Genomic DNA, 18,475 nt, shown 5'->3' on the forward strand with positions numbered 1-18,475 from the left:
CAGAACTCCTCAGTGCAGGAGGAGATCAGCACGCCATTTTAAAATGGTGTCTCAATTTCTCAGCTGAACCCCCCCAAAAGTCCCAACTCCCGTGTAAGGGGGGGTCCTCAGGACACTCCCGCACCCACACAGGAAAACCCCGGAACCGATCACCACATGGGGAAAAATTACAGATTGGCTCCTTTGCACTTCCTGCCAGGTGCCAGGCTTCCAGTGCCAAGTTGCCCAGAGGACAAGCACCTGCGCACATTGAATTCCCTGGGAGACCTCCATGAGTGCCATTCCATCTAGTCCCCATTTGTGGAGACTAGCACTGAACGGCCCTCGCCCGAGGTCTCCGAAACCAGCTGTCTCACTCAAGTATGCAGATTTGCAAAATAATGCTCCCACCCACAATGGGGGGATTCATATTGCGACATGGCAAACCGGGTAGATTGTGGAAGAAGGATCTCCCTGCATCTATCGGCCGTGCCATGCTGCCTTTCGGGAGCAACATGGCCAGTAGATCGTGCCTTAAATTAAATCTGCCACTTCATAAATCGTTGGTAGACCATGGATTTAGAATGCTATATACAGCTCTGAGCTGCAAGGTACAAGAAGAATTTCATAACTGTGATACAGCAAAGAACAAGCAGAAGGATTGAGGAAATAGAGTGATTGGAGGATGCAAGTGAATACATAAATTGGCATGTTTTCCTGGAAAAAGGATGGTTGAGAAATTATATGAATGCTCTTTTTAGGGTTCTAATATAATCCATAATAAGCTATTTCAATTTTTCAAGAACAGTAGAACCAGAGAAAACAAACGTTCTCGGAAGGACTGTGAATTCAAAACTAATCTACAAAAGCGCTGGGCAGAAATTTCCCAGGCCGTTGGAAATGGGTTCAGGAGGGGGCAGGGTGGGGAAATCCCAGAAAGTAATGATGTGATCCTACCCTCTGCCAGCTTTCCTCGGGATGGGATTGAAGGAGATCTGGGATTGGAGTTGGGCTGGGAATCCCCTTGGATTTGTCACGTAAATAATCAAGAAGTGTTTGAAGTTGTTAAAAAGTTGTTAATAAGCTGATTCAATGCTCAATCCTTAATTTTCCAGGCATCAAACATGTTTTCCAACCTGTCAGCAATTCATCAGGGTCACCGAAGTGAGCACACAGTGGACAGAGTTTCTTCAATGAAATTGTAGAGTTGGCAAGGTTTTATCCAGTTACTTTGAAGAACTCCAGTCATGGCCATTGAGAGACAGTTGTGTAAAGCTCACACATAGTACTTTCACCACTTGGCAGGTGATTGTCAACTTGTCAGAAAGCACATCACCTGTCTAATACTTCACTCACTTTCAGCTGCACATCCATGCTGCCAGACTTCACCATGACACGGCAGCAGCTTATGCAGCTCCATCTCTGTAGAGGGGTAAGAGCAGAAGCTACATCAGTGCCAACAGCATCTTACAATGCTCTCATTTTGTATGTATTCATATGTTTTCAACATATTATCAATGAGTACTGTTAAGGTGTGGCAGAAGAAATGGCTGTGCGCAAATGCTTGCTGTCATGTGTGTTAATGCTGTCACTCCATGACTACTTACAGCCCCTACTGGCTTAAACCCTCTGAGTCACAATGTTTTGCCATGACAGTGTGATCATGGTACTATTCATTATTCATCCACCAAGGCATAGCGGCAAACACCTTACAAGAATAGTCCCAAAGATGAGAATCTTCAGTTATGAGGATAGATTGGAGAGGTGCTGTTCTTGTTCTAGTTTGCTGATTACAAGGTTTTAATGTTCCCTTTAGGACATAAGATGAAGTCATCATGTAAAGAATCAGATGGCATAAACTAATATCTTGCTTATGTATTAGATTAAAATAGGCCTGTGCATTACCATTAAAAATGTAGTTTTTAATTGTAAAATATCAATCTTGAGTCAATAATTAATGTATTTTATACCAACAGGCTAATCCAATCAGCTGTAGATGGCTACAATGCGTGTATCTTTGCATATGGTCAGACGGGCTCTGGAAAAACATTCACAATGACTGGCGAGAAGGAACCTGCAAATCTAGGAATAATTCCCAGAGCGTTCAAGAGAATATTTCAAATTACAGATGAAAACCAAACCAAATTTTCATTTAAGGTGTGATGGTAAAACAATCTAGAATTATCATTTTAAAATATTAGTTCAACTTGCTCACATGTCTGGAATGTTTTATTATTTGTCTCAAATTTAAATGACACTATGGTGACACATGTGGAGTAGTCTAAATCTTGCACGTGTGAGGTACTGATGCACAATATTAAAAATTTGTGGATTGGAACTCCAGGGCCAGCTGAGTCACGGTCCCTTAGGGCTGAAATAATAACAGAATGTGTTGGAAAGGCTGAGCAGTGTTGCAACATCTGTATCAAGAGGAACAGAGTTAATGCTCCGAGTCAAATAGGGCTCTTCTTCAGAACTATGACACTACACACTGTGTTCTGTTCACAGATGCTGCCTGACCTGCTGAACATTTCCAGCACTAGGTTTTCATATCTGATTTCCATCAACCATTGAATTTTGTCTTTACTTTCCCTTCGGGCTGAAACCTTATTACCATCTCAGGTTATTTGCTGAAATACAACCTTTCAGCTGCATTATGCAACCTGCTCAATGGATGGACTCACCAAAGAGACAATCCAGATACGAAGGGAAATACTTTCTGCCTTTCACAGTGCCAATCCTGTCCTGAGGTCTGATGATCACCATTACTACAGGGAGACAGGCAATGAGAAGCAACAGGTTCTAACTGACCTTAGGCATTGGTAATGGCTCCATTTCTACAGCTATCCGATTCCCCTATATAATTTCTCAGCAACTAGCAGAAAGTAGGGCCAGTTTGGCATATTTTATTCATTAATTCTCAGGATGTAGATGGTACTGAGCACTTTTCCTTGCTACACTAACTGAGTCATTACCTTTATGAGTCAGGTATGGGGCAGTGCTTTCTACTGAAATGTGATGCCGGCAGCATGGTGACACAGTGGTTAGCACTGCTGCCTCACGGCGCCAAGGTCCCAGGTTCAATCCCGGCTCTGGGTCACTGCCCATGTGGAGTTTGCACATTCTCCCCGTGTTTGCGTGGGTTTCGGTACCACAACCCAAAGATGTGCAGGTCAGGTGGATTGGCCATGCTAAATTGCCCCTTAAATGGAAAAAATTAATTGGGTACACTAAATTTATAAAACAAAATGAGGATATTCCTGCCGCTAAGGCTGCACTTTGACATATCAGTGAGATGGTAAAATGGAAAGGTATATGCTTGCTGTGACAAGAGTATTTGACACTTTACCTTGAGTGTAGCAAAAATGAAAATTGTGTGGAAGTACAGAAGCTAGAAGCATATTATTGAATGAAAAACCCATACCAGCCTCCCCAGACAGGTGCCGGAATGTGGCGACTAGGGGCTTTTCACAGTAACTTCATTGAAGCCTACTCGTGACAATAAGCGATTTTCATTTTTCATTTCATTTTCAGTGGAATAAAAAAACATTCAAATACAGAAAAACAACATATATCATCTTTATGAACTCCAATTAAGTAGATTTAAACTGCTGTCGCATTGATGTTTTCACAGATGCATGGAATCTTACCCACACTTGTGAGACTTCCTCAGCAGAATTGATCGTGTTAACTGACCTATTCAGTGTTCACAACATTTTAAATATTGTTTCAGATTTCTAACCTCTACAGTTCTGTTGTTTCGATCAAGAGGAAGACAATAAGAGCCATGCAACAGTTTTTCCCTCCTAAAATTTACTATCCACAATAATGCATGTGTTACAATAGGCTGGTGAGAAACTACATAAAGTAGTGCACAAAAATAATTTGACGTGACTTAATTTCAAAGAATGTAGTCTGTTTCTTTGGTAAACAACAATGGCTCTTTATACAGGACTTATGATCAAAATATGATCTATTTTTGGATTTTCCAAACATAATATCTGATGTGGAGTCTGGGCTTTGAGGCACTGCTATTGTTGATTGCGGGAACAAAAACTTATTCTGGCAGATGTAAAGTAGAATTACCATAGCCCCAGATGGCCTTAGGCTGCTTTCCCCTTTGAGGGAGAGAGCTGACTAGTGGTCATTTAACCTGAGGATCACCACACCTCAGGAGAGGGGCAAGGTTACGTATTTTCTTTTCATATACTAAATGATCTGTTTGAGCTGCGCGCAGAAAAATACTTTTTACCTGGGTACATGTGACAATAAACAAATCCAATCCAATGCAGGTTGAGAATAATCTGAGCCAGTAGGGGAATTGAACCGTGTTAACCTCACTCTGCATCACAAACCAGTTGTCCAGCCAACTGAGCTAAACCGTCATCTCAGTACATTATTTTAGCATTTTTTACTATTTCTTGCATTATCTTCTTTAATTCAGATCTTGGCCTACATGCTGGAATTATATAATGATCAACTTTTAGACCTTTTTATCAACCCTTGTGAAGGTTCCACCACAAAGCTTGAAATTAGGAAGGACAAAAAAGGATTTGTATACATCCAAGGAGCAGAAATAAAGGAGGTCATCAGTGCAGAAATGCTCTGTGGATTGTTTGAGCTTGGTTGCACAAATCGCCACACAGCAGCCACAAGTAAGATCACCACATGATGCTTGAAAAGCATTTATTTAGCAGATAAGGCCAAGTTTTACGTATCTTTCTCTTAGTATGAAGCACAATGTTATTTTGAACGTGCCTTGTTTATTCCATTATATTATCTAGGCTTGACATCTATTTGCTAATTATATATTGCATTTATATTGAAGAAGGGGGTGGGGAGAAAGAGAAAAATTTACACTGTAGTGATGGTTAATGATGCATCCATCATAAATATAAAACATGCATTCCACTAAATCCACCACATAATGGAATCTGCATAGCAATATGCCAGATGGTTCAAAGTGCACACTTGTGAAGATGAAATTTATCATAAAGAATGCATTGTTACTTAATCCCACTTCCTCCTCAATATTTTGGTCATTAACCCAGTTTACTGTGATTTTTTTCACAGTTATAAAAAAATGACATACTAATCCTCACCTCTTGTTATTATAAAGATCCTTTCAATTTATTCCACGAAAACTATTTTCATTATTTATTACAGGAAATTAGATGCCAGCAACACATATGAAAAATATTTTTTTATTGACTATTACCCATTAAGATGCCCAAGGATGGATTTCTAAATTGCACTTAGGCCGTTACATATTTGCATACATAACCCAACATTTCCTCTGGCGTTCTCCCAATCATTTGCTGTAGGCTTGGCAGGTTTATAGGAAACTCCGGATAGATGTATAAACAAGTTTTGTTTTGCTGATTTTCCTCTGAAGGATCAGTAGCTGATCAATTTTCCCAGTTTGGGTTTCATTCAGCAGAACAAGCTCCCACTAATATTAATTTCACTAAGGAGGGGTCAACAGCAGCAAAATTCAACTCCATGCAACAGGATTATATTGACATTATATAGACATAGAAACATAGAAAATAGGCACAGGAGGAGGCCAATCGGCCCTTCGAGCCTGCTTTGCCATTCATTGTGATCATGGCCGATCATCCAACTCAATAGCCTAATCCCGCTTTCCCCCATATCTTGTGAACCATTTCACCCCAAGTGCTATATCTAACTGCTTCTTGAAAACATACAGGGCTGGATTCTCTTCCTGCAATGCCCAAAGCGTGTTTCCTGATGGGGCAGAGAATCGGGCTTCAGGGGAAAATTAGGAACGGCGCCGAGCGGTGAAGAAATTTCTCCTCCTCTCTGTCCTAATTGGTCTACCGCATATCCTCAGACTGCGACCCCTGGTTCCGGACACCCCCACCATCAGGAACATTCTTCTTGCATCTACCCTGTTAGAATTTTATAGGTTTCGGTAAGATCCCCCTTCATTCTTCAGAACTCTAGCGAATACAATCCTAACCTACTCAATCTCTCTGCACTCCCTCTATATCAAGAACATCCTTCCTCAGATAAGGAGACCAAAACTGCACACAATATTCCCGGTGTGGCCTCACCAAGGCCTATATAATTGTAGCGAGATATCCCTGCTCATGTACTCAAATCCTCTCGCAATGAAGGCCAGCTATCATTTGCCTTCTTTACCGTAAGATGGACCTGCATGCTTACCTTCAATGACTGGTGTACGAGGACACCCAGTTCTTGTTGCACATTCCCCTTCCTAATTTATAGTCATTCAGATAATACTCTGCCTTCTGCTTTTTGCTACCAAAATAAATAAATTTGCATTTATCCAAAAATAAATTTCCGTCTTGGTCTTATGCTGACACAGAAGAGTATGTCCTCCTTTTGTTCTTGCTTAGACCCTGTTCCAAATTCTGTAGAGAGGGCCATTTAATTAACATGGTGGGCACACACACCAATACCTATGCTGTTAAAGCAGCAGCTCATTGGGCCATTAAGATTTTAAATGGCATCCTGTCAGGGGTAGAATGATCCTCACAATTCTGAATCCTAACATTATAACGTCACCACAAGGGAAAGTGCCAGCTGAAGAAGCAACCTCCTTTCAGGAACCTCAATCAGTATTTGTCTCAGAGCCAGAAAGGGGCAGAAACCTGGCATATATGGATTCTGTCCCAAATTCCTACTCCTCCTCTCTCACTCCACCAGTTCTTCATCTCTTATGTTTTATGGGGTAGAGGAAACGGTGGCGTAGTGGCATTGTCACTGATCTGGTGATCCAGAGACCCAGGCTAATACCCTGGGGACCCATGTTTGAATCCCATCACGGTAGATGGTGGAAATTAAATTCAATAAGTATCTGCATTGAAAAAAAAGTCTAATGATGACCATGAAACCATTGTCGATTGCTGTAAAAAAAACAGCTGGTTCACTAATGTCCTTTAGGGAAGGAAATCAGTTGTCTTTACCTGATCTGGCCTACATGTGACTCCAGATCCACAGCAATCTGGTTGACTCTTTAAAAGAAAATGCCCTCAGGGATGGGCAATAAATGCTGGTCCTGCCAATGACGCCCACATCTCATGAACAAATAAAAAATAGAATTAATAACTTTCCTAGATATAACAAATAGACAAATGCAACATATTTTATGTCAGTTCACTCACTTGATGCTATTTTTTTTTCAGAAATGAATACTGAAAGTTCACGTTCCCACTTGATTGTTGGAATAACAATAAAAAGCACCAATCTGACTAATGGAACTGTAACTTATGGAAAGCTCAGTATGGTCGATTTAGCAGGAAGTGAAAGAGCATCAAACACTGGAGCAGAAGATGAACAATTAAAGGTCATTCTTCACCACACTTTCAAATTGATATTTTTTAAAAATGGATCATATTCTTGGTGGCATATAGAAGATGTGGGGCATGATTCAGCCATCAGGTTGCACCTGGCGCAGAGCTGGACGCAATGGATGAATCACGTGAGAGCCCCAAATCAGGCTCCGTGCCAGGCCAATCGCGAGTCTCCCGATCTGGATCACGCCCTCCCTGGTGCTGTGGTGCACAGTGACATTGCTAGGGTACCAGGCTGGCAGTGCCAAGGTAACTGGGTGCCAGGTTGGCACTGCCAGGTGTCAGGGCTGTGGGGCGGCCTTGCCCATGAGAGGGGGTGAAAGGGGGTTGCAGCGGCCACGAAAATGTTGGTGGGGTGAAATGGAGTTCTGAAAGCGGGGAGGGGGGGGGGGGGAGTTCTGAAAGGGTGTGTAGAGATCCAGGCTGCCATTCAAAATGGCGCCCCAATCTGCAAGGAGCCGGTCCTGGGTACAGGAAACCTTCTTAAGTGTCACCTCGACAAAAAGAAACTCCCGAGGACCCAAAAAACCAGCAAAGTACCAGTGAATAGAAGGGTGAATCTCAGTGTTGCAGCCATAGAGACCAGTCTGCCAAATGCTCCCAAAAGCAGACTTTCATTTATTTCTGCTGAATCGTGGCCTTGTTTCTCTAACTAATCTACCATGGATAAATTACACATGATCATGGGGTCCATGCAGTCATAAAATATTCTGATATTTCAGCACACACATGATGAGCTGAATGTCCTCCTGCTGTGCTGTGAATTTCTTTAAACTTGTGATTAATTTTCCAACTTTATGCCAATAGGGGAAAACTTCATCCACTGAAAGTGCATGTTGGGATTTGAAGAATTCACTTTGTCTAATTTATTATTGGTTAAAATGGTGCGTTGGGTTCACCTGAATTTTCAATGTGCCAATCTCTCCGCAATAGCACAGTCAAACAAATACAACCTACATGTGTACTATACTTCCAAACAGGATATGTTTAACATGTTAATCTATGATACTCCAGTCCATTATTCCTGACATGTCAACTTGGCTGAGTTCATAGCACTCTCGCCTCTGAATCAGAAGCCTCTTGTACAGAGGCTCTGTACAAATTCTAAACCCACCCTGTAGTAGGGCAGCACGGTAGCACAGTGGTTAGCACTGTTGCTTCACAGCTCCAGGGTCCGAGGCTCGATTCCCGGCTTGGGTCACTGTCTGTGCGGAGTCTGCACGTTATCCCCGTGTCTGCGTGGGTTTCCTCCAGATGCTCCGGTTTCCTCTCACAAGTCCCGAAAGACGTGCAGGTAGATAATTTGGACATTCTGAATTCTCCTTCTGTGTACTTGAACAGGTGCCGGAATGTGGTGATTGGGGGTTTTCACAGTAAGTCATTGCAGTGTTAATGTAAGCCTACTTGTGACAATAAAGATTGTTATTATTAGTGAAGAGGGAGTGCCGCATTATTGATGGTGACATTCTTTACTTAAGGCATTAAATTATAATTATTTTTGTCTTTTCACCAGAAATTAAAGATTTCACAATACTATTTGAAAAAGAGCAGAGAATTTTTCCAGGGTCCTGGCCAACATTCCTCCCCCAACCAGAACTAAAAATACATTGGGCACAATTCAACCACTGTGTTCCGCCCGGCTTGGATCTGGGTGTGCTGGTTAAATAGCAAAAAACAGCAAAATCAAAATTTGCGCCGGGTGTGAGCCATTTTGCAATTCACCCGGCCTGCTCCCGATGAAGAGTTCCGTATCTTGCCCAAAAATGGCGAGTTTATCATTAACCCTAATTTGCATTTGTGGTAGTATGACTAGGGGTATTATGGTACCTGGAAGTGAGCTGCTATTGGTGCAGGGGACTCGCTGCCCATTGGCCCGGGTAAGTAATGTGCCTCTCAGCCGATTGTCTGAGAGGTAGGTAGCTCCGCCTACGAGGCGGGATATAAGAACCAGTGCTTCCCGGCAGTCGGCCTTTCTTCTATACGTCTGCTGCCGGGCACACTTCTTGTGCATTAAAACCTATCATTTGGATCTCCCCTACGTTTCGTGTCCATTGATTGTACATCAATTTAATGCACAAGATTTTAAAGGATGGAGCTTCGTATCAAGCCGGAGTGCCTTCGACTCAGCCCGCACGCAGCAAATGCAACAGCAGCATGGCTTGCTTCAATAGCTACTTGAGCACAGCCGAAAACGTCCCGATGAGGGAACAGAAATTACACATCCTCCACTCATGCGTCGGCACCCCGTGTACACGCTCATAGAGGACACGACAGACTACGACGCGGCCATGGACTTGCTTAAAGGACATTTCATCCGGCCGGTGAACCAGGTCTACGCTCGGCACTTACTGGCCACGAGGCAGCAATTCCCTGGTGAGTCTTTAGACTAATTTTACCGGGCCCCCCTTGTTCTGGGGAGGAACTGCGGCTGCCCACAAGTTTCTGCGGCCGAGCACACCGAACGTTTAATCAGAGACGCTTTCGTTGCGGGTATGCAATCTTCCCAGATCCGCCAGAGACTTTTAGAGAAAGAAACTTTAAGCATCACCGAGGCACGGGCCCTCACCTCATCCCTAGATGTCGCCAATCATAAAGCCCGCGCGTATGCTCCTGACCGCGCGGCGGCCCCCTGGGCAGCATGGAGCGCGACCCCCCTCACCTCCGCAGACTCCGACCCTCCCAGGTCTGTGCCGCAGGGCGCCCCGATAAACCCACGGGGCCCCGCTGCTACTTTTGCGGCCAGGCAAAGCACCCCTGCCAGCGCTGCCCGGCCCGCACCGTAACCTGTAAAAGCTGTGGCAAGAAGGGCCACTTTGCGGCTGTCAGTCAGTCCAAAGCGGTCGCTGCGGTCCCGAACAGCGACAGCGGGTCCTCCTCCCCGCTCTCCTCAGGGCCCTGTGCGGCCCGCGGACCTCGCTGCCCCCACCCCCCATCGCCATGTGTGATCCCCGGGCGCCGCCATTTTGGGCCCCCGATGGCACGTGCGACCCCTGGGCGCCGATTTCCAGTGCAACCTCCAGAGTTTAACATTCAAATTCGACGGCCCTATGCCCCCCCTTACTGTCTGCAGCCTCGCGTCCCTCAAGGTCGATCCCCCATCCTTGTTTGTAAACCTCACCACGGATTGCAAACCCGTCGCCACCAGGAGCAGACGGTACAGTGCCCAGGACCGGATCTTCATCAGGTCCGAAGTCCAAAGGCTTCTGAAGGAAGGGGTTATTGAGGCTAGCAACAGCCCCTAGCAAGCACAAGTGCTGGGAGAAAAATAGGATGGTCATAGACTACAGTCAGACCATCAACAGGTTTACGCAGCTGGACGCGCATCCTCTCCCACGTATCTCCGACCTGGTCAACAGGATCGCGCAGTACAAGGCATTTTCCACGGTGGACCTCAAGTCAGCCTACCATCAGCTCCCCATCCGCGCGAGTGACCGAAAGTACATTGCGTTCGAAGCGGATGGGCGACTCTACCACTTTTGAAGGGTTCCTTTCGGTGTCACAAACGGGGTCTTGGTCTTCCAAAGGGAGATGGACCGAATGGTCGATCAATACGGTTTACGGGCAACCTTCCCGTATCTTGATAATGTCACCATCTGCGGCCACGACCAGCACGACCACGTCACCAACCTCCGAAAATTCCTCTGTACCGCAAAACTCCTTAATCTGACCTACAATAAGGATAAATGTGTGTTTAGCACCGACCATCTAGCCATCCTCGGCTACGTAGTGCGTAACAGAGTGATAGGCCCTGACCCCGAACGCATTCGCCCCCTGATGGAGCTTCCCCTCCCCCACTCCCTCAAAGCCCTCAAGCGCTGTTTGGGCTTCTTATATTACGCCCAGTGGGTCCCCAATTCAGCTGACAAAGCCCGTCCACTCATCCAATCAGCCACTTTTCCTCTGTCGATGGAGGCTCGCCAGGCCTTCAGCCGCATCAAAGCAGACATTGCAAAGGCCACGATGCGCGCTATCGACGAGTCCCTCCCCTTCCAAGTCGAGAGCGACATGTCCAATGTAGCTCTGGCGGCCACCCTCAATCAAGCGGGCAGACCTGTGGCCTTCTTCTCCCGTACCCTCCACGCTTCCGAAATCCACCATTCCTCGGGCGAGAAGGAAGTACAGGCCATAGTCAAAGCTGTGCGACATTGGAGGCACTATCTGGCCGGCAGGAGGTTTACCCTCCTCACAGACCAATGGTCAGTGGCTTTCATGTTCGATAACGCACAGAGGGGCAAGATAAAGAACGATAAGATCTTGCGGTAGAGGATTGAGTTGTCCACGTACAACTACGACATCTTGTATCGTCCTGGGAAGCTAAACGAGCCTCCCGATGCCCTGTCCCACGGCACCTGTGCCAACGCACAAGTGGACCGCCTCCGAACCCTCCACACGGACCTCTGTCACCCGGGGGTCACCCGCTTTTTCCACTTCATAAAGACCCGCAACCTGCCCTACTCCATCGAGGAGGTCAGGACAGTGACCAGGGAATGCCACATCTACGCGGAGTGCAAGCCGCACTTCTACCGCCCTGAACAAGCGCATCTGATAAAGGCTTCCCGCCTCTTTGAACGTCTCAGCATGGACTTCAAAGGTCCCCTCCCCTCCAACAACCGCAACACGTACTTCCTCAACGTGATTGACGAGTACTCCCGCTTACCTTTCGCCATCCCCTGTCCCGACATGACCACACCCACCATCATCAAAGCCCTCCACACCATCTTCTCCCTGTTCGGTTACCCCGCCTACATCCATAGCGATTGGGGGTCCTCATTTATGAGTGACGAGCTGCGTCAATTCCTGCTCAGCAGGGGCATCGCCTCCAGCAGGACGACCAGTTACAACCCCCGGGGAGATGGACAGGTCGAGAGGGAGAACGGTACGGTCTGGAAGACCGTCCTACTGGCCCTATGGTCCAGAAATCTCCCAGTCTCCTACTGGCAAGAGGTCCTCCCAGACGCCCTCCACTCAATCTGGTCACTTCTCTGTACCTCCACTAACCAAATGCCTCACGAACGCCTTCTTGTTTTTCCCAGGAAGTCTTCCTCAGGGACCCCACTCCCAGCCTGGCTGGCTACCCCCAGGCCCATCCTGCTCTGGACGCCGGTGCAGGTGCACAAGTCGGACCCGTTGGTCGAAAGAGTCCAGCCACTCCACGCAAATCCTCAATACGCATATGGAGTATCCCGACGGCCGACAGGACACGGTCTCCCTTCGGGACCTGGCACCCGCCGGATCCTGGCTACACCCCCCAGCACCAGCAATCCCCCCCCCAACCCCAACTGCTCCCAGCAACCTCCCCGCCCCCCACCCCCCGGCCCCACCGACACCCCCACGACCCAGCGGACAGGACGCCCCTCCCCCGGCCTGGCCCCCGCTAGCTCCGACCAGGGGTATGGACACAGGAACACGATCATCGCTCCTGGAGTCACAGACGACCACCGCTCCGACGTCGCCGGCACAGCAACACAGGTCAAGCAGGACATCAAAGGCGCCCAATCGACTGATTGAATCGATGTGACCTGCTAGTGGACTCTTGCCTGCGAATGGACTCTTGTTTTCCTTGCCTGTTCTCCATTCCCCCCCCCCCCCCAATTTTATACACTGTACATAGATGTTGTATTTTGCAAAAAATTGCGGGCCAGTGGGCAGCCATCAATACAATGGTACGACCTAAACATGTCTAGTCATACTACCAGTCTCTCCCTTACTCACAGGACACGCCCCCCCCCTCATGTCCGCGTTTCCTGTACCACCCCCTCCCCCCCCCCCGGTTCTTTTTCAACAAGGGGTGAATGTGGTAGTATGGTACCTGGAAGTGAGCTGCTATTGGTGCAGAGGACTCGCTGCCCATTGGCCCGGGTGAGTTATGTGCCTCTCAGCCAATAGGTAGCTCCGCCTACGAGGCGGGATATAAGAACCTGTGCTTCCCGGCAGTCGACCTTTCTTCTGTACGTCTGCTGCCGGGCACACTTCTTGTGCATTAAAGCCTATCGTTTGGATCTCCTCTATGTTTCGTGTCCATTATTGTGCATCAGTATTCATTTCAATCTCATTAGCAAAATTGAAGTCGAATGCAGTGGCCTCCCGGGAATTAATCGACTCCGCAACAAGAAATCACACAGGCGTCGTTTAGTACAGTGTTTTTCAAATGTTTTCCCGGGACCCACTTTTACCAACTGGCCGACCTTTGCTACACACCGTCGGCCGACCTTCGCGACACACCATTATTACTCACCTTTAATGCGACTGGTGAGCCTGCTTGGTCCTCACGATCTCACTTGCTTTGTTATTCAATGTTACATTTCTGCCAAGGACTTCAGCAGGAGCTGTGAAGCAATTGTGCTAACCACTATGCTACCGTGCTGCCCACTTTTAGGGGCTGTTTAGCACACTGGGCTAAATCGCTGGCTTTTAAAGCAGACCAAGCAGGCCAGCAGCACGGTTCGATTCCCGTACCAGCCTCCCTGGACAGGCGCCGGAATGTGGCGACAAGGGGCTTTTCACAGTAACTTCATTGAAGTCTACTCGTGACAATAAGCGATTTTCATTTTCATTTCATTCATTTCATTTATGTGCTTTAAAATCACTTTTATGTTGCTTTGTTCCCGATTTCAGTTTTTTCTTTGTCGGCTGTTCACCAGAGGCCCTGGAGCTCTGTACAGAGGTAACACTAGCACTGCTTTGTCTTGCCGTGGACTCTCCAGTGCAGCTCTTTCCAGCAGCTTTAGTTGTGTGTGCCTGGCGAGGAGGTATACTGCCTGTTTGTGTCTCTGGCCCGCTCTTCCTTATGATAAAATGATCCATCTCCAGTTCTTCACAGTCCTGTTGCTCGCAGCTAGAAAATGGAGGAATCTCTCCTCTGTAATTTTGCACCAAAAGCACAAATGTACAGAACATGTGACGTCAGTGTACATGACAGGCATATGACCTGCTCTCTGCCGCCGCTTCTGGTGGGAAGGCTGCATTGTTCCATTTAAAAGCTGGTTGTGGCTGGCATTCTCAATTTAAAATCCAGTCATGGCCGTTGAGTGCTTCTCCCGCGATCGGAAACGCTGTGCAAACATTGCGACCAATCATTCCGCTACCCTCCCGACATCCACAAATCGTGACCAGCACTTTGAAATTCATGGTTTCGTACACCTTTTTAAAAACGTGAAGCTGGTGCAATGCCAGCTTTGACAGGAGTCAGACGTTGGCATAAACTGAGGGGGACCAGAGCTTTTCTCACAGTGAGTTATGATCACTCTCCTGCCTTGTATATTGACCCGCTGACAGTGCCGACACAGGTCCATCACCCTGTGGTGATGTCGCACAGACCCTTGGAGGATGGAACAGTGTGGTTGAAGGGGGGGTTGTGTGTTGGGGAAGGAGGATATTGGTGCGAAGGGATTTGGAGAGAGGGGATGAGAGGGGGGACGGAAGGAAATTGGGGGAGGGGATTGGGGAGCACAGGGGGGAATTGACGGTGCCACACTCAAGAGTGCCTTGGCAATGTCCATCTGCATCTGGGACATGTCCCTCAGTAATTGGGCCATGCTCTGCAGTGCTTTGGCAATGTCCACCTGCATCTGGTACACATCCTTCAGTGACTGGGCCATGCTCTGCAGTGCTTTGGCAATGTCCATCTGCATCTGGGACATGTCCCTCAGTAATTGGGCCATGCTCTGCAGTGCTTTGGCAATGTCCACTTGCATCTGGTACACGTCCTTCAGTGACTGGGCCAAGCTCTGGTGTGCCTCGGCAATGTCTACCTGCATCTCAGACACGTCCATCAGCAACTGTGACATTATGTTGAGGCCCTCAGCCATGGTCGGCATAGACTGAGCCATGCCTTGGACATCAACTCTCAAGAAGTGGATAGCGTGCTGTAGACTTCCCACTGCAGTTGCCATCCCAGCAGTGTTGACCTTGGTGCCACGCATAGTGTTGCTCGTCCTGGGTGAGTGTGCTTAACACTCAATTGGCTCTGTTTTATTCTTTAGCTCTAGAGTTGCCAGGTATCTTTATGATACCACCACAAGATTCAAGTTCAAGTTCAGATCAATGCCTCAATACACCAGTTAGTAAGTTCAAACAAGACACGTTTATTATTACACAGTTATTTACTTCTCATGCATATAATACTAAGACTAAACTATTCCTACCACTACTAGGCCAATACTTATCTGGAATAAGGGAACTGCCGGATCAGGGAACAATGGCCTCTTGCTCTGTCTTGGATCCGCAGGCTTCCAGTTGGTGTGGACTAAAGGGGTCAGGAGTGTCTACTCTCGTAGCATGCGTTGTATGACACTTACTTGTCGGTGTAGCAATTGGCCAGGCCTCTCCTTCTCACATTCAAGATCCTGGAGAGCTGCTGCAAAGATGTTCTGCTGGGAGGGCCGGCTAAGAGAGAGGAAGGCTGGCTAAGAGAGAGAGCTGGGGTCGGGGTCTCTGTCTTATACTGTTTTGGGTTTTGCGCCCATCTGGGCGGACCCTCTATAAACTTGCAATCGATTGAGTCTCTTCCCAATCGATTGATTTGAATTTACCCAATAACGGGGCTGTTCCTCGACCACTGGGTGGTTCTTGGGGCTGTTTGTATCTTATTGTCCGGGACTCCTGCTGGCGATGAAGAGTCTAGCTTGGCCTTTGTTATTCTTAATTGTGTCCATTGTGCCCGGGAATCACCGGGAATCGCTCAATTAGTATGCAAACTGCTAGTTCCTATGCTGTCTGGTTTCTACACAGACAGAATCCACAGAGAGCTTCTGCAACCTGCTTGCCTCTCTGACATTGTCCACTTTTTCCTGCATGCAACTCAATGTTCCATTTTATGTCGGGAAGTGGCCAGCTTCGGTGGCTACAATAGTCAGCAACATTTCCTGTGACCGAAGCCTTTGGGACTCCTCCAATCGGTTTGCAGTTGTTGGACTGTCACTAACATCCTTTCCCGAATCTAGAACATGGAACATAGAACAGTGCAGCACAGAACAGGCCCTTCGGCCTTCGATGTTGTGCCGAGCATTGTCGGAAACCAAGATCAAGCTATCCCACTCCCTGTCATTCTGGTGTGCCCCATGTGCCTGTCTAATAACCGCTTGAAAGTTCCTAAAGTGTCCGACTCCACTATCACAGCAGGCAGTCCATTCCACACCCTAACCACTCTCTGAGTAAAGAACCTACCTCGGACATCCCTCCTATATCTCCCACCCTGAAACTTATAGTTATGCCTCCTTGTAACAGCTGCATCCACCCGAGGAAATAGTCTCTGAACGTCCACTCTATCTATCCCCCTCATCATCTTATAAACCTCTATTAAGTCGCCTCTCATCCTCCTCCGCTCCAAAGGGAAAAGCACTAGCTCCCTCAACCTTTCCTCATAAGACCTTTCCTGCAAACCAGGCAGCATCCTGGTTAATCTCCTTTGCACCCTTTCCAATGCTTCCACATCCTTCCTCTAGTGAGGTGACCAGAACGGCACACAATACTCCAAATGTGGTCTCACCAGGGTCATGTACAGTTGCAGCATAACCTCATGGCTCTTAAACTCAAGCCCCCTGTTAATAAATCTCACGGTTGTGTCCTAAATTCTGCATCAGCTCTGGGAGAACCTGGTACAGAGGCTGAACATCTGACTGGAAACCAGCTGTCGTGCTCACCAGATTGTTCCCCAGAAGCCGGTCCACTTGTGTCGCCCGCCAAGGTGTCTCTCTGTGCGGTGGAAGGTGCGGGTGATATCTCTGACACCCCGCCTTTAAATACGGGTTGCGGTCTTGCCAATGCGCCCGCCAAATCCGTCCAAAATGACACTCTGAAACGTTTCCACTAAATTATGCCCAATAACTGGTCATATATCATTGGGCTGGATTTTTCCACCTTGCCCTCCACAAAATTGCCACGGTGGGACGCGGACCATGTAAAGATCCATTGACCTTGGGCGGGAATGTCCAATCGGCAGGCGGGCACGGCTGGAGAATTCCGGCAATAATATTCTTTAATGGGGTATTTCTATGTACCGTATGGCTGTTATCATTGCATCCCAAATAACAAAGCATTGTGATACATCACCGAAAGCTGCAAATGAGGTACTATCATAAGGTAACAGTAAGGTAATAGCAAATTATTTTTAAAGTCCATCTTGGAGCAGTGTAGCTCAACACAAACGTAGTTGACACTATTCCTTGCTGATAGATGCTAATCTGATGTACTCGATCAGTCACTAAACATTTGTAGTTACAAAATAAAATTATAATAAATGCCAACATTTTTTCAACTGACAATCTGCTAGAGATGCATTTTAAGATTTTTTAATTTGGCAGAGTTAATGATAAAGGAAAAAAGTGGTTGGCCTAGATTTTGTGGTCAGCAGCGAAGGAAGGGAACTCTCCATGGGCCTTCAGGAGAACTGTTCACACAGATCGAGTGGTTTGTGTTCCAGCAATTTCCCCATTGCTGACTGCAGTCTCAGTGACCTCAGCCACTTGGGCAGCCGATTGGATTGAAGTATTAACACACACAACTTTAGCAAGTTAAAAGCACATACAGTCTTGCACTCCTAATTTGTCAAATAGCAAAAATAAATGATTAAAAAGCTAAAATAGCGATAAACAAACTTTAAAAAGTATTTCTTTTAAATGTGGAATGTATAATAATTATTATTATAGCTGAAATTGATATTCCACACACATAAAGTTAGCTTTTTTGGGTCACTGAGATGTTACACCTCATTCAACAAAGTGCAAGTTTTCATGGTAGACACAGCACAACTAAGGGTGGATGTTTCTGTCAATTCCATTCATTTCCATGATTGCAGACTGAGGAAGTGGCTCAATAGTACACCGGCTGCAGAAGCGATGTTTGAATTTCCACATCATTCTGTGATTGTGCACACTCCAAAGGTTTCTGTCAATTTCAGTGGAGTGTGCTGACCATCGCCCATCATTAATACTGCAAAAATATGAGCTATTAATAAACAAGGACTTTGAGTTTGCTGGATAGGCACAAGCCAAAAGATCCAGCTGACGTTAGACCCAATTTGTCAAAGCTAAGAAGCTACAACCGTAGCTTTCTTCTTTTGAGTCTTAAAGTTGAAACTCATTTAACCATCATTATTATACATCATGCATAACATGTATAAGAACCTGCAATCCATAGGTTAGGTTTGCAATTTTTAA

The 18,475-nt window shown here is 46.7% G+C and overlaps 1 protein-coding gene across 1 annotated transcript in view; it reads left to right on the forward strand.

Moving 5' to 3' along the window:
• The window catches only part of si:dkey-96l17.6 (kinesin-like protein KIN-14I), a 73,019-nt gene that overhangs the window by 43,036 nt on the left and 11,508 nt on the right, over window positions 1-18,475 (forward strand). The window contains exons 8-10 of the mRNA XM_038803882.1: window positions 1,956-2,136; window positions 4,424-4,634; window positions 7,152-7,312. Of these exons, the coding sequence (XP_038659810.1) occupies window positions 1,956-2,136; window positions 4,424-4,634; window positions 7,152-7,312 (553 nt within the window). The remainder of the gene's footprint in view (window positions 1-1,955; window positions 2,137-4,423; window positions 4,635-7,151; window positions 7,313-18,475) is intronic.

Source organism: Scyliorhinus canicula, chromosome 8 (genome assembly GCF_902713615.1).
Source record: "Scyliorhinus canicula chromosome 8, sScyCan1.1, whole genome shotgun sequence".
Classification (NCBI taxonomy): Eukaryota; Metazoa; Chordata; class Chondrichthyes; order Carcharhiniformes; family Scyliorhinidae; genus Scyliorhinus; species Scyliorhinus canicula.